Below are 15,160 nucleotides of genomic sequence, written 5' to 3'. Positions count from 1 at the left end.
CTTATTGTCTATTTTTTTAGTATAAAAACAGAATCCTTACGAAGAGAGTTGAGGTCTTTGAAGGACTCCAATTAAAAGAAATGTCTTGATTATCTATCCACTTCCTATTTTCTTTTGAAGAAGTTAATATTTTTTTAAGAAGTTAAGAACTCCTTTGTTAACAATCCCTATTCATGGGCTTTATCAGGCACTCTACCAAAGACATTATTTCTCTTCGTCAAGAGAACAAGTCCAAGCGTGTATCCAAACCCGTGAGAGTAACTTTGCGTAGAATAGTAGTAAGGAATTTACTCAGTATTGCGTTGATAAACAAGAACGTCTAAAAATGTTAATCGATGGTTTAACTCTTGTTCAGTGCTGTAATTAAAAAAAGGTGCTGGGAAAAGAATATTTACAAAAATAATTGGCAATTTTCATCGTTACAAAATAAGGAGAAGTTACAATCCACGTCTATGCTACAAAGTAAAAACAGATTGGTCAAAATTACCAACCTTTTTTTGTCGCGACCAATTTTTAGATTGGTCAAACCTTTGTGACCACTAAAATATTGGTTATTTTAATAATAAAAAATTGGTAGAATTGTAAACATAACTGCACACGTCGGCGGCCATTGCGATAGCAGTTTTACTAACTTTAGTTTGGAACTATTTAAAGCATTCGATCTCCGAACATCAATAGCCCCGGTTTACGATCGTTAAACTTCATTGTCTTAAATTATTGGTATGCCAAAGAACTTCTAGAAGTTCGAAAAGACAATTAAACAATCGTCATAGCTAGTATTAAGCGAAAAGTTTTAAGCTCGTTTCTTTACAATGTAACAATGGTTTTACCTATAATAATACAAACTTTTTGTGAAAAAAGCGTCAATATAATGTGGCATTGTCACATTATTACGACATAAATTAAACGACGTTATTATATGGCAAGCGTCACTTCCGGCAAATTAGTGCGTCTTGATTGGCTCAAAAAGATTTTTGCCAGTCCATTACTTTCCAGACGATACAATTTGAAACGATTTATTTTTTCTGATGAAAACTAGAAAAGTGAAAGACAACACGTGCAAAACAGCAACGACGAGAAACAAAGCAAGCTTCGTTTCAGGTGAAATAATGTCATATAATATACTTTTTAATAAGCTCGCTTTCAGTCTTTACTGATAAATATCGGACCTTTGTCTTTTTTTGTACAAACCTCACTCTACAGGATAACTCTGTAAGACCTCGTTCTCGGATATTAAAAGTTTATTAATCTTGTCAAACGTGTTAAAAGTCTCTTCACATAAAAATGCACACATACAGGGAACAGACCGGTCTAAACAGTCACAGTAAACGAGTCAAGATTTAATCATGGCATCTCAGTTGTTAAAGCGAGCTAAGTGACTGATCTGTGAAGCCAGTAGCTATACGTAAAACCCCTTTGTTCTTGCAACACAAATTTTTATAGCAAAATAAAAAAGCCAATCGTGTAAATTCACGTTAACTGATGAAAAATATTGCATATTGCTGTAGACACACGGAAAGGAAAAAAAGATGATTTTCGAAGAAATCCAACTAATATTAGAAAAATTAAGGTAGTAAAAAAGAGAAATCAAGTTTCTGCACGTGGAAATTACACAGGTTGGCTTTTTGTTATAGTCATTTAAGCTCATGGCAATGAACAGATGAACAAATAAAATACTGAAGCAATCAACTTACATATAACGTAAACAGTAAACTGTATTTTAGATTAAAGTAAAATAAAGTTTAATTTAAATGTCAGCAAATCAAATGTGTTTTCCAAATGTACAAAGTATACATCTTTATCAAGTACATTAAAGCGTAAACAAATATAAGGATGTTGGATGCAGAGGGGTAACCATTTCAAAATATTACTTGGATCTTATATATTTTAGTTACTAATGCTTCTGTTAACTGTTGTTTTCTGAACTTATCTAACAAACCTTATATTCTCCTAGTTTGAAGTTTCACGTAAGACTCAAAATGCCGGACAGAAAGATAAAGAAAAATAGATGCTACTCTTTGGACAAAGGATTTTCAGTTATGGATTTAGTAACCTTAAACTATTCGATCTAATCCTCCCAGTCAATCATTCAAAGAACATCATAAACTAACCATCACTATTCCGTTATTAGACCATCTTCAATCATCTTTGAGCACTAGGTTTGACTTGGATAGTGTTAATGTGTACCGCGGATTATCTATCGTTCCCGTCAAAATGATGACTCTGTCGGACAAAGGAATTGATTGGAAAGAACAGTTTAAAAGTGTTGCAAAATTAATAAAATGGCCTTTTAAAAGTTCGCACAGTAAGTGTAAAAAATGCAACTTTGGACGATCATGACTTTGGATAGAAAAGTTCAATTTTATTTCTGATTTCAATTATAGAGTGAGGCTACTTCTTTTTATTTGGCCAAAAAAGTTTATGGGTCAAAATTCGTTGCATAAGTACTTTAAACTGTTGAACAGTGACTTGCAAAATTAACTAGCCACCAACCAGTGATTCTAGTTATAAAATAGCCGGAGTTCATATTTGACAAGAGGCTGGAGCCGGAGATGCAAAACCGTAGATTGCACAGCCCTACTGCCAGCAAAACGCAAATAAACATTATGTGAGCCACATTTTTACACAGCTTCATATTGAAATCATCTTTTGCAAATGCTCTATTTTTTCCCCCATTTCCAAATCGAATCCCAAAAGTTTCCCCCTATTTTTTGTTTTCTAGTTCATCCAACGGTGAGCCCGTGGGTGTTGTGGGCACCGTCGCAAGCGCTCGACTGGAACGAATGATTGCTGAAAAGAAAAAGGTCGAGGCTGAATTGGCCAACGCACAAAAGAAAGTGGAGAGTTTGACGAATGAGAATGCCAATGTGAAGTAAGTGAATACACGTTTTAAATGTTTTACTGTTAGTTACGCAAGGAATGATAATATTGAGAATGATGTTATTGATCAAACACATTGACATCGTTTGCGATTTACTCTTTTTTCATTTTTTCATGCCATTACACGTTTTTATTTAACTGTACGTGAAATAGCAATGTACAGCATAAGCTCCCGAGTGGATTCAACGTTGGGATTTGTCTAAGACTGATTTTTATGCCTGTATGTTTTATTCCCCACAAAAAAGTTGATTTCAATGGAAAATTGATGCAACAAAACATGCATGTACGAATTATGACTCTCTCGCTTATCGATCTAGCTAATTCACTGAGTTGCAGAGGTGATAGTCTACGTTTGGTTTTCGAATGTTTGGATTGGATTGCTGTTTTACGCTGTTTTAACTTAATTTTAATCAAAGTCTCGTTTTTTGCCACTATTCATGCTGGTCTCACCTTGACTCGGTAGTTAGACATGAGGATTTGGGTACGACATCATCGGCATTTTGGTTCGTTAATTCCAGTTAGTTTTATGCCTTGCGACAAGGTAGTAGTCAGAATAGTGACATATAGTGTCAAAGCTTTGATAAAGTATCCGTACAAAAAAGCTGCAATAAATTCTCACCTTGCATCTCTCCATTGGAAAGTTTGATACCGTTCATAAGCCAGTTACCCAAGACTACTTTCCAATTTTTGGTATTTGGTTATGTGTATTTAACATATATTTATCACTGACCCATATGTTTATGCGGAATGTTAAAATTGTTTGTCGGACACAACAAAGTTTATCAATTTGTCTTACCTTCATTAAGGAAAAAGAATCACGAGATCGAGTGTAAACTTTTGAAAGTTATGATGGCTGAAAATATCCAAAAGCCAGAAAAGGTTGATGTAGAAACTAAACATGAGTCGAGTATTGACGTTGCGACGGATAATGGACAGCAACCCGCCTTCGGGCAAATAAAGTGTAAAAAAAGCGAGAACGATGATGTCATTGTAGCCAGTGAAACATCAACAAAGTCGCGTGAAGTGAAATCTGATAATTTCAAACAACAAAAATGGAATGAAAATGAAAATTAAGTACAAGGAAAGCCGTTTCTCTATCAGGGGGAAAAATCTGCTTTCCGACCAACGGAATCGTTTTTGAAGGATGGATCAAAATTGGCCGAGCCGCTTCCCAGTCGAATGAAAACAAACAATAAAATTATCGGGTTGGAGCCACGGGTAGACCGCAATAGATCAGATGGGATGCAGGCTACCTCAAAAGACAGATCAGCTTTGTGATCCAACAACCCCGTTTCTAGACCAGCACGAAGGTTTGGTTCACAAGAAAAGAGAGGTCTGAATTATCCAAAGCACGACCCAAATAATGCACACCACAGTAATTTGGTTTGAAGAAGACGATAAGTGCGTAGAAATTTAGAGTATGAGTTATGTTGAGCATTCTGTAGCATTTTTAGTAACGCTCGATTTTTATATTTTACATATTTTTGATACAATTATCACTACGGTTTAATTATCTACTTTGCCTCTACAAATTATGGGCGTCGTGAACTACGATTGAACAACAGGCAAAAACACAATAGATCATTTATTTAATATATGTACATATTATAGATCGATTTACGTAATATACAGTAGTGCTTAACTTCGTCACTTTGAAATAACTTCAAAAAACATCGACGACTCTAATGCGTTATAAAAACACTGGCGGCATCTCATTTTATAGGAATCCTTCGCGGAAATCGTTTAATTTTTGACGTGGCATTAATTGTTTCTCTTGCAAATACGCAAAAGTTGTATGGATTCAAAAAAAAGTTTGTAATGCCTAAAAGTAAATATTCGGATGATCTCGTTTCGTAAGCCACCCATCGGAAATCTTGTTTTATAGAATGAATTTAGGGTAACGCTTTTCGCGCCCTGTTGGCCATTTAAAGCAACCGAAAATGGCGGATCTCCAATAATAGAGCAGCACAGGGTAAATAACACGTGAATATACAAGCAAAAGTATTTCGCTCAAAAACTTTGGCCATACATGAAGTACGTCAATATGACTACCAGTCACGGGCATAATGAGAACGTTAATTCGTACAGTCTTTTCTTTTGCGCCTGACAGAATTTTTTTTGAAAGTAAATGCATGATACCTGAACAGTAAATAGCGAAACCGAATACATGTTTTGAATTGTTATATTTGTTAAACTCTTTCTATAAAATTATTATAGTGCCTTACGTAAAATATATAATACCATGAGGATAATTCTGTTGGTTGAAAAATTCTTAAGAAAATGAAGCCAGACTTCCATGAAAAAACCCAACAATCACAAACTGAGTAAAATTTGGTGCGCGTCTGAACGCGATCAGAATTTATGTAATGAATAGAAAACATTGCATGCAAGCGCACTTTATGTTGCAGATAACCTTAAACCACCGTAAAGTGTTCCTTTTTATACATATATCACGATCGATTCGAAGAATAATCAAGACATTTTCATTTTGTCGTTTCACTATGAAATGAATAAGTGGATAATTCACTGGGATTCCGTACATGCCATGGCATTCTACAATACGACTGTCGAACGGTTTTGCTTTGAAGGTATAGCTGAAAAAAGACGCGACTGTTTTAATGGTTTGTTGCTCAATGTATGTTGCAAAGGAACTAAAAGATAATGAAGTAAGATCAAAGGAACTATCATCGTCGAGAAGCTTGTGTTTTCATCTTACTGTAATGATTTTGAAGAACACGATCACCGTAGTTATTTAATCAATCGCCTCTCTCAAATAGTGCCTGTAATGAATAAACGCCTTTATCAAATAAACGTGTATAACAGATCAACTTCTAAAAATTTATAAATTGTTTCAAAAAGAGAAAATACCACGGTGAATGATCAAAATAATAACTCTTTTGTCATGTATTAGGAAAATTGGGAATTAAGAACTATTCCGTTATTATGTTGACCATTCTCAATGGTATTTGCTCTTTTTAAAATAATTTTTAAATTTGTCGTCGCGATAAACTCTCTATTTTATTATCTAAAAATTTAATTTACGCTATGCGTTTTAACGGCATATGTACAGTCATCTGTTGCATTGTAATATTTGTGTCATTTCTTATACGTTCATTTGAAATTTTCAATACGGACTGGACTTTCTTTTGTTAAAGTGCGTTTGTTTTATTTTCAGATTCGTAAGAAACAACACATGGACGAGTTAGAAGCGGCTGTTCTCATTCAAAGTTATTATCGTCGTTATAAACAGGTGAACTCTCGTAAAGTCTACCTCAAGAAAGCTCGAAATGCATTGTACTACGGTGAAATTGTATGAAATCAAGTGGTCAAATTTTTTAATGCGTTTCTAGTGCAAAGTTTCAAAATTAAATTGGAGTTAATGGACTAATGAAATAAATGTATGAAACATTTTATTGTTCATTCAAGTTACGTATCAAGAGGTCGTGTTTTTTTAACTATCGTATACAAGGAACAAAATACCTGATTTTACATCCAATAAACATTAATGGGGGTTATCCAATGACCATTTTGCTGTACAATACTGCAATATGTGACCAAACGACATATCCTAAAAACAACAAAACGTATCGTAAATTTCAGGCTTACCATCTATCGTTTGTTTCTTGCAACAATACATGTGTCATTATATTATACAGAGCAATTTAACGTTCCCATCAATTTTAAAACTTTTCCTAGATGATGCGAAACGTTTAAATAAAAATTAGTGAGTTGCAAACTGAAGTCAGTCCGCCATAGAGTTTATCACACAAAGATGTCAAACTTAGCTGTAAAAAAACATGAAAAATATTTTGCACTTTACAACGCTATGCCAATTAAGAGCATCAAAACAAAACAAGAAATGAAAAAAGGGTACTCCGACGACAGGACACCGTGCAAGACAATAACATCAAAATGCTATGAAGTGATACGAGCACAAAAGAAACAGAATGAAAAAATAATAGCCACAAACCTCTCGCACAGTCAACTTCCCATTGTCTGTGTTATTTTTGGGTTCGGGGCAAGCAAATACGACTTTCTATAAAAACGAGTTTAATAATCAGTAATTAATGTTTATTACCAAACTATATTGTACTACAAGTGGCAACATGAAACTTACTTCAAAAGCTGTACTAGAATCGTTGGTATATATAGAACAATGACAATCACTTTACAAGTGAAGAAACATACGTACTTTGGTTCCTGGCGTGTTGCCAGTAACCATTAGTGTTCTCTAAAAGCAATAATAATACATTGAAATACAAAAGAAACATGCAGTACACCGTATAAACTCCTCCACCTCCCCAATATCCCCTCAGTAATGATGCGACGCAGATAAATGACAGAGAACATGGATTGTGAGCGGTATGATAAGATTCTTTCTCGATTTATGTTACTGAATTGATGAAGAGTTTTTATAAGAAATGTTTAGATGTCTTGATAGCCTTTCAACAAACTCACAATTTACTACAATATGCTTAATTATTCATGAGATGCATTGTTACTTTAAAAGGATTAATTTACTTTAAGATTACAATTTCGTTCATCATAAAAATATATAGCTACATGCTGTTTAAGTAAAATTAATCTAACCTCGCAATGCTCTTTCTTCGCCGAATATTTTAAATCTTTCAGGTATAATTTGGGAACGCTTGGCACAATCTGGGAAAAATGGAAAAGAATAATTTTATTAAGTAGTGGAGATCTTTTCATCGTTTTGTTTCCTCACAATATCAACATTATGTATCTCAACATGCATATATCTCAACAGAAAATTTCTAAAGTACAGGAATAAAGGTAGAAAACGGAAAAGTAGAAAACAGAGCTTTAACCTTGCACCACATCTATGCCATGTGCGCATTTAATATTTTTACATTTGGACCATGCTATCATTTTAAAGTGAAATACATATATCCACGCATGTCAAAAAATGCTTGTTGTTTCTAGACAATGTTTAGAACACTAATAAAGAAATCAAATCGCCAAGCAACAATGAATCAGGTATTATTATTACACGCTCCAGAAAGATTAAAGTTTTGACTGTGCTCCTGAATTACATGTGACATAATTTTCGCCATACTTATCACAACACTGTAGTATCCGTGGAAACTTTGCACTTAAATTAAATTTGATTATATATGCATATATATAGATGCATTTACCTCCATCTCAAGAAGTCTCAAAGACAACCATAGAATAATGAAAAATGAGTTTTCATTACCTTCCACAGCAAGGAAGAGAGAATGGGAGCACTGGCTCCCTCGGAACATGGTTGATGACGTCTTGAATAATATAAGATCACTCCAACCTAGAGTTAATAAGACGACAATCCAATTTTAAGCAACGAAGAAACTCTTCTTTAAAAGACTAGCTACATTTAATTTCATTCAATAAGTGTTTTCAACTATTTGTACATGTCACTCACACTGAGATCTACGATGCAAATAATAGCCTCGTTGTTTTCAATAACTACAACGATATTTCTTACAGAACATAAATGGAATGATCGTGATAATTAATTTCATTGCGCACATTTTTAAGTTTTAAGATTGATGTTTATTGTCTGCAGAACTTGATTTGCTTTGTGAAAATAGGTGAAAATTTAGATTGACATACCAAATGATTGAAGAGTATCACGCCAGCATTAGGAGGAAGCGTAGGTATATGAAATAACTTGCTCAGAAGAAAGACAAGTTCTTTCTGAAACGAGAAATGCAACTATAACATTAACCATGACAATAAGTTACGATCAGAAAAGAGTGAGTGTTGTAGAAAAATATGAAATGTTCTGCCTTTCTTACCTGTTTATTGGGCTTGGTGATATCTTCAAAAAATGTCCGAAAGAACAACATTGGATCATCAACTAAACATTCCCACAAAGTAGTCTTGGCGACTTCGGAGACTTTAAAAAATGACCAACAGACCATAAGAAAAATGAAAAAACAAAAAAGGGGAAATGATTAAGAATTCTGATCAGTTGGTTTGATCAAGAATGGTCGAAACTGTTAACAGTATAAACATCCTGTGTTGTACGAAAATGGAACGGTTCAATGATAAGCGTGTTCAACCCACACGCAACTTGCGATGAAGTAACAGACGAATTATCAAGAAGTCCAACAACGCGGGAACGGCTGACGACATTGCTGGGGGCCAAAAGTCAGTAGTTATAGGCAAAGCAGCGGCATCACGACCTGAAACGTTCAATAAGAGACTTGACAATAGCATAAAAAAATGAATGGTTACTCCGGAAATAGATTTCGTACAATGTAAGCATGAGCTCTAAAATATCAGTATGATCAGTATAGTTTGGTTCAACATGTGAGTAACATTTATACCTATCAGACATGCATTAATTTTGAAGCATAATGCACACCTTCTTCAGATTCGGCTGGTGTTGATGCTTCAAGTGATATGGAAGTGTTCGTAAAGTTGTAAGTAAGCATTTCTTTGTTTCTTCTTTTCTTTTTCCAATTTCGACGCTTCATGCATGTCTTTCTCCTTATCTTCTCTTGTCAACTCCTGTTCATTTTTCGTTATGTGAATGTGTGTATTTGGGTCCCAAGGACATTCAGGAACGGAAGGTGCAGACGAACCAACTGGAGGAGAAGGCAAAGTGAAATCAAGCTTTGGTAGAGGAATCTAAAAGCAAAATAGCGATAACAATAAACAACGTTTGATTTGTAAGAAAGACTGGGTTCTTCGCCTATACCTTGTGAAATTATGTTCGTTCTTTCACAGCTTAATGCAAAGGAATGAAAATATACCTACATATTAAATGACCAATAGCATGGTTTAATGAAAGCCCTACTAGAGTTTGCTGAAATTTATAGCTGCATTTTATCATATATTTTATTTTTTGAGCCATGACGTCACATGAATCGAATTGAGATGGCAACAGTTAATAAACGATGAAAGTACGTACGATATCTCTCTCAAATGTATGCAATGAGTATTAAAGAATTGACACTACACTTGGCTTAATGGTTCGAAGATAAACTGATAAACACACAATTAAATGACTCTATGCAAATGTTTGCAATAGAACTAGTTATTCTCCAGCGCGTGTAAGAATGGTTTTCACTATAGTTATACAACCTTTTACATATAAAAATTATATCCTATCACGAAAAGTTAGTTAGTAAATGGAAATATATTCTACACTGGTCTCGTTTACATTGAGCACATACTTGGCACCAACCTCCATTCGCGGCCAAACGTAATATCTGCTTCGCCATAATATACAGTATCTACATGTCAAATACATTTATTCTGGTAAAAGATGCACATAAGAACGTTAACAATCAATCCTAAACATCAAATAAATACACTTCACAAAGGGAAAAAATCTTACTTTGTCAATGATTTAACTTGGTTTTCACAATTGCCACAGGAGAGTTCCTTTTGCAAAATCTTTTCTACATTTTCTTGAAGATGTAAGCTTGCAACCAGAAACACGGCAGCTATATGAAAAGTAAATGACAAGCCCAGTAATAATGTACATAAAACGGAAAATTTATCCAGCTTCTACGACGACAAAGCTAATATAAAGACAAAATGGAAAGTAAAATTCATCACACTAAAAGTTTTGTCCTTATCGACACAAGAACATGTCGCTATGGCAATACTGTAAGTTTCCCCTCTTGCCTCGCTTGTTCTTGCACGACAACGTTGACGCTTCTTCCATTATGTTAACTATTCTACCGTCTACAAAACATAGGGCATTCCCGTTATTAATTCATATGGAAAAATGCAACCTTATGGAGTGCAAAAATACTTTGTTCATATATTCATTAGTCTGTCTTCTCTTCATATCTCTGCAGCAGATATGATTCTTCTTGATGATAACTTTGCATCAATTGTTACTGGCGTTGAAGAAGGTGAAATAATAATCAAATTCTCTTTACTATTACATAAAGCCAACTGAGGCTTCAGAAACACGACCTGACGATATGGTTAGCATCGTTCTCATTTCTCAAATATGCCAAAAGAAGACATCAGTGCATAAAGTAGCTTTATCAGTGTATTAATGGCAACGATTTTTTTATTTTTCAAAACCGAATTTGTTTTACTTTCTAGGTCGATTGATTTTGATAACTTGAAGAAATCCATTGCGTATACATTGACCAGTAATATTCCGGAGATCTCGCCTTTCTTGTTCTATATACTATTCAATGTTCCATTACCTCTTGGTGTTGTTACTATTCTTTGTATCGATCTGGGAACTGACATGGTAATTTAAATCTTACTCTACAATGAGACAAATATTTTGACCGTTTCAACTTAACAATGCATCAAGTGTAATCCGGATTACGTTTGTTGATCTCATACATGGGAATAATATGATCAGCATCAGCTCTTGGCTCAAAGAATCGCAATATTAAATTTTAAAAATTTTATTGTATAATAATTATAATAAAATTAATTTTCTTATCTCGCCATCAAACTTGATCATTATTACCCATAATGCACTGCTTTGTCAAAAAAGGGTTAATATACATTTAAAAAATCTTATCTCGTCATTAAAGTTTAGGATTATTATACATTACATCACAGCATTGTGAATTCTATGATTTTTGAAATGATTGAAGCATCAGCGTAGCGTTTTTTTGTCGTATGTATTGAAACACTAACATATTTATGTTAATTTATGAATTCCTACAATCGATTTTATGTTAATTATAAATAATCACGTCTTCTGACTATTTTTTGTTTATCAAGGTTCCAGCCATCTCTCTTGCTTATGAAAAAGCGGAAAATGACATTATGAAACGATTGCCTCGTAATCCACAATATGACAGACTTGTGAACCAACGGTAGACTATAATATATATTCATACTCCTAGATACACGTCGTCAAGAACTTAATAAATTACCTCACGTATTTACTTTATAGTTTAATTGCCATGGCTTATGGTCAAATTGGAATGATCCAGGTATGGAAACCATTTTTTTCGTACAATCGTATACGTTTGTTATAAAATACTCCCAATATGTGCGTATTTCACGTATTTGCTGCGAATTAGAAATTGTGATGTTATTATACACATATTTTTATAGGCTTGTGCTGGTTTCTTTTCATATTTCGTTATCATGGCAGAAAATGGCTTTTTACCTCTTCGTTTATTTGGTTTACGAAGTGATTGGGATGATAAAGATAATGTGTTTGTCACAGATAGTTACGGTCAACAATGGGTAAGGACAAACTTTTCAATAAAAACTACACTTCTCATTTCATATTTCAGCATAAATATTTTTTGTTTTGCTCTCCTTAGGGTTATAGGCAACGCAAAGAACTGGAATTCACTTGCCACACTGCATTTTTTGTCAGTATTGTTGTTGTGCAGTGGGCAGATTTGATCATCTGTAAAACGAGACGTTTATCCTTGTTCCAACAAGGCATGAAGTATGTTAGCCTTGCATACTAAAATAATAAACACAATCACAGTATTTTCATAAATTAATCTTTGCGTATTCCATTTTTAGGAACCACATGCTGACATTTGGCCTCTTTTTTGAGACTGCTCTTGCAGCTCTTCTATCATATACCCCTGGTATGGAGAATGGCCTTCGCATGTATCCTTTACGGTACGTAACATTTGTTTCATTGAGTTTGTTCGATTTCGAAATAGTTTTTACCTCATTTGCGCGTCTTTTTTTCCAAATGACATCATAAACCTTCGTTTGAATCTTTAAAAAATGGCTCTGTATATATTTTGTTTTTATTTAGGTTTACATGGTGGCTTCTTGCTATTCCATTTAGTATTCTTATTTTCGTCTACGACGAATGTAGGAAGACCATTCTCCGTAGATATAAAGGCTGTAAGTGAAGTTTCTTTTTAAATTTCAATCTTATTCCTTTCTCATCTCCTGTTTTTTGTTTTAGGTTGGCTAGACCAAGAGACCTATTACTAAAACTTCTCTCTCTCTTTTTTTTTTAATATATCTTTATTGCTTTAAGAACCATTATGATTGTGTTCTATTTTCCACACTGATATTTTGGCAGTGTTTAATAATTTGCACTTCCTGAATGATTATTTAACGATTTCTTTTATCCGAGTCTACAGTGATATGAAAACTGATTGGTGGAATGTATTGGTGATGACAGCAATCATATACAGTGGTCTTTTGAGGATATTGTATTGTTTGTAAACAATAATAACCTTTAGTTAGAGCGCACATTATGGGCAATAAGACCATTCCCAATGTTTCGAATGTTGTTTTACTTGATTCTTTGAGAGAGGAAACTTTGGTCCGTCGAATGAAAAAGAATGAAATATGTTGCAATAAGTTGTCTTCAAAAGAAAACTGTGTTATGCATTCGCTTTGTGTCAATACCAGTCAAACAGTTAGACGTTATTTATTTATACCCGATCTGATATTGGTTAGAAACTTTAAATCAATCTCTTATACTATATGTATCACTCCAGCCTTCAGTTTGCAGTTTCTTTGGTTTCATAATTGTTAAATAATTATTTTCTTGTTGCCAATAAAAAACAATGTGTGTATTTCAGATTTGACTTTTTTTTGTTTTTTTGTGTGACTGTCCCAATATGTCTGAAACTAAGGTTTAGAATAAGTGATGTGAAATTGTAAAAACTATAAAATATAACAAATACTTTTGAAGATTTTGGGCCTTCAACAGTACACCAGCTCATGGGAAAATTTTTATTAAAATCAGCTAAATTTAACTTTGACAGGTAAGATTGCCAAGTAGAATCTACGCTAACGAGTCGTAGGCAGATGTAGGTTCGCACAAATATGACAAGAAATGCATACGGTGGGTGCAGTCTAAGATTTTATTTGTCATAATTCTTCGTATCTTCATAAAGTGTTTATTGTTCCCAGTGGTTGTTCCGTAAAATCCCTGAAAGGACAATGGGACAAACTGACTATATATAATTAGGTGTGCATTATCGTTATCAACGTTTCGATAAAGGTTTTTTCTACGTAATTTTGTGATTGTATTTCATCAGTTTGAGTTAGAAAACAGGAGATCATCATGTCAGACTAGAAAAGAGAAGAATAAGAAACAATCACAGCCTAAAAGTCACAATGTGGCAGCCATTTTGGTAAGCTGATCCAAATGAAATTAGAAGCCTGAAAAAATGAAGAGACATCATATTGAATACAATTTATATTAATGTTTGCAGTAGAATTAAAAAAGCTTTGTGGAGGTGCACGTTAAGATGCTTGTTTCAGACTTGCTGAATATCGTAACTTATCAGATCGATAGTGCGTCCATGTTCTTAGGCTCGAAGTTATTGTTGCAAAAATCACTTCATTACGAATTACTCGTTTGATTGGGACTAAGGAGTAAGGCCCGTTTCAAACCTAGCATTTTACATGCGCTGAATGCATTAAAACAATAGAAGGTATCAGAAGGATGTTCTTTTTTTATACGACCTGCAGACAGCACTTCAATTCATTATTTTGCATTGATAAACGAGACCCTTAGGATTTAACTACGTCAATAACTCCATACTACGTCCTAAGTGCTTAAACTTTGAAGCGTTCTCGTTTCGTACATTAAAATTTATATGATGACTGACGACGACTAAGCAAGCATCGAGAGAAACTGAAATAACGATAGTTGCTGTCATCGAATGGTGATTATATAAGAATTCGGGAGAAGCTATGTGCAAGTTTTGACGGTTCACACTACGTATAACGTGAAATTTCACTATTTCAAAACGAAATTGTACGCCAGTATACGGACTGCCTCGTCACCACAGACAAGCACAAAAATTCTGTCATAATTACACATATGATGCAAAAGATCAAGAAAAGATTTATTTGAATTTATGGATATCGTTTATCGCATCATTCTACATAAAGGTAGGTTTTCATCTCGAAATTTAATGATTGTGAAATCAGAGACAACTATTCTTGACATTCAATCGAGCGATGTTCGTACTAACTTAATTAACAGCATAAACGAGTATTTTGGAACTTTTGTTTTGTGGACCACACATGCAACAATGCTTAACAAAGTTGGTTGAATATCAAAAGGAAGTTGTATAAAACAGTTGTGACTTTAACTAAAGGTAGTACTAACTGTATTCTTATTCGAAGGCTGAGTGAACTGCGTCTGACTGCATGATTAAATTTATTATACTCTTTTCAGTAAAGAAAGAGATAAATACAATTTTATGCTAAAATTACAATGAAATGTGAACCGTTACCAGAACGATAATTGGGGGGAGGGGCATATTCACATATGCACGATGACATGCCGTATTAGTTTCTTTTGAAATCCATTGTTTTCTTACGGATTATAAAATGA

The 15,160-nt window shown here is 34.0% G+C and overlaps 2 protein-coding genes and 1 long non-coding RNA gene across 3 annotated transcripts; 2 read left to right on the top strand and 1 right to left on the bottom strand.

The window, feature by feature from the left end:
* The first annotated feature begins 2,701 nt into the window (after positions 1 to 2,701).
* On the top strand, positions 2,702 to 3,954 carry LOC124453930. The gene is made up of 2 exons (XM_047004757.1): positions 2,702 to 2,872; positions 3,687 to 3,954. The coding sequence occupies exons 1-2, from the start codon at positions 2,784 to 2,786 to the stop codon at positions 3,952 to 3,954; spliced, it is 357 nt and encodes a 118-aa protein (XP_046860713.1). The 5' UTR covers positions 2,702 to 2,783.
* A 5,546-nt stretch (positions 3,955 to 9,500) lies between these two features.
* Positions 9,501 to 10,318, bottom strand: LOC124453869. The gene is made up of 3 exons (XR_006951240.1): positions 10,229 to 10,318; positions 10,052 to 10,124; positions 9,501 to 9,516 (listed from the first exon to the last, which is right to left on the bottom strand). It is a non-coding gene; the product is annotated as an uncharacterized LOC124453869 (long non-coding RNA).
* A 174-nt stretch (positions 10,319 to 10,492) lies between these two features.
* Positions 10,493 to 13,387, top strand: LOC124453929 (sodium/potassium-transporting ATPase subunit alpha-2-like). The gene is made up of 9 exons (XM_047004755.1): positions 10,493 to 10,503; positions 10,954 to 11,107; positions 11,596 to 11,690; positions 11,771 to 11,810; positions 11,935 to 12,069; positions 12,150 to 12,280; positions 12,361 to 12,462; positions 12,605 to 12,696; positions 12,761 to 13,387. Exons 1-9 carry the CDS (start codon positions 10,493 to 10,495, stop codon positions 12,787 to 12,789), a joined length of 789 nt encoding a protein of 262 aa, XP_046860711.1. The 3' UTR covers positions 12,790 to 13,387.
* Positions 13,388 to 15,160: the final 1,773 nt, after the last annotated feature.

The sequence above is a fragment of the Xenia sp. Carnegie-2017 genome, unplaced genomic scaffold (genome assembly GCF_021976095.1).
Source record: "Xenia sp. Carnegie-2017 unplaced genomic scaffold, XeniaSp_v1 HiC_scaffold_26, whole genome shotgun sequence".
Taxonomy (NCBI): domain Eukaryota; kingdom Metazoa; phylum Cnidaria; class Anthozoa; order Malacalcyonacea; family Xeniidae; genus Xenia; species Xenia sp. Carnegie-2017.
The sequence above is the reverse complement of the archived record's forward strand: the minus strand, read 5'-3'. Positions and strand labels throughout refer to the sequence as shown.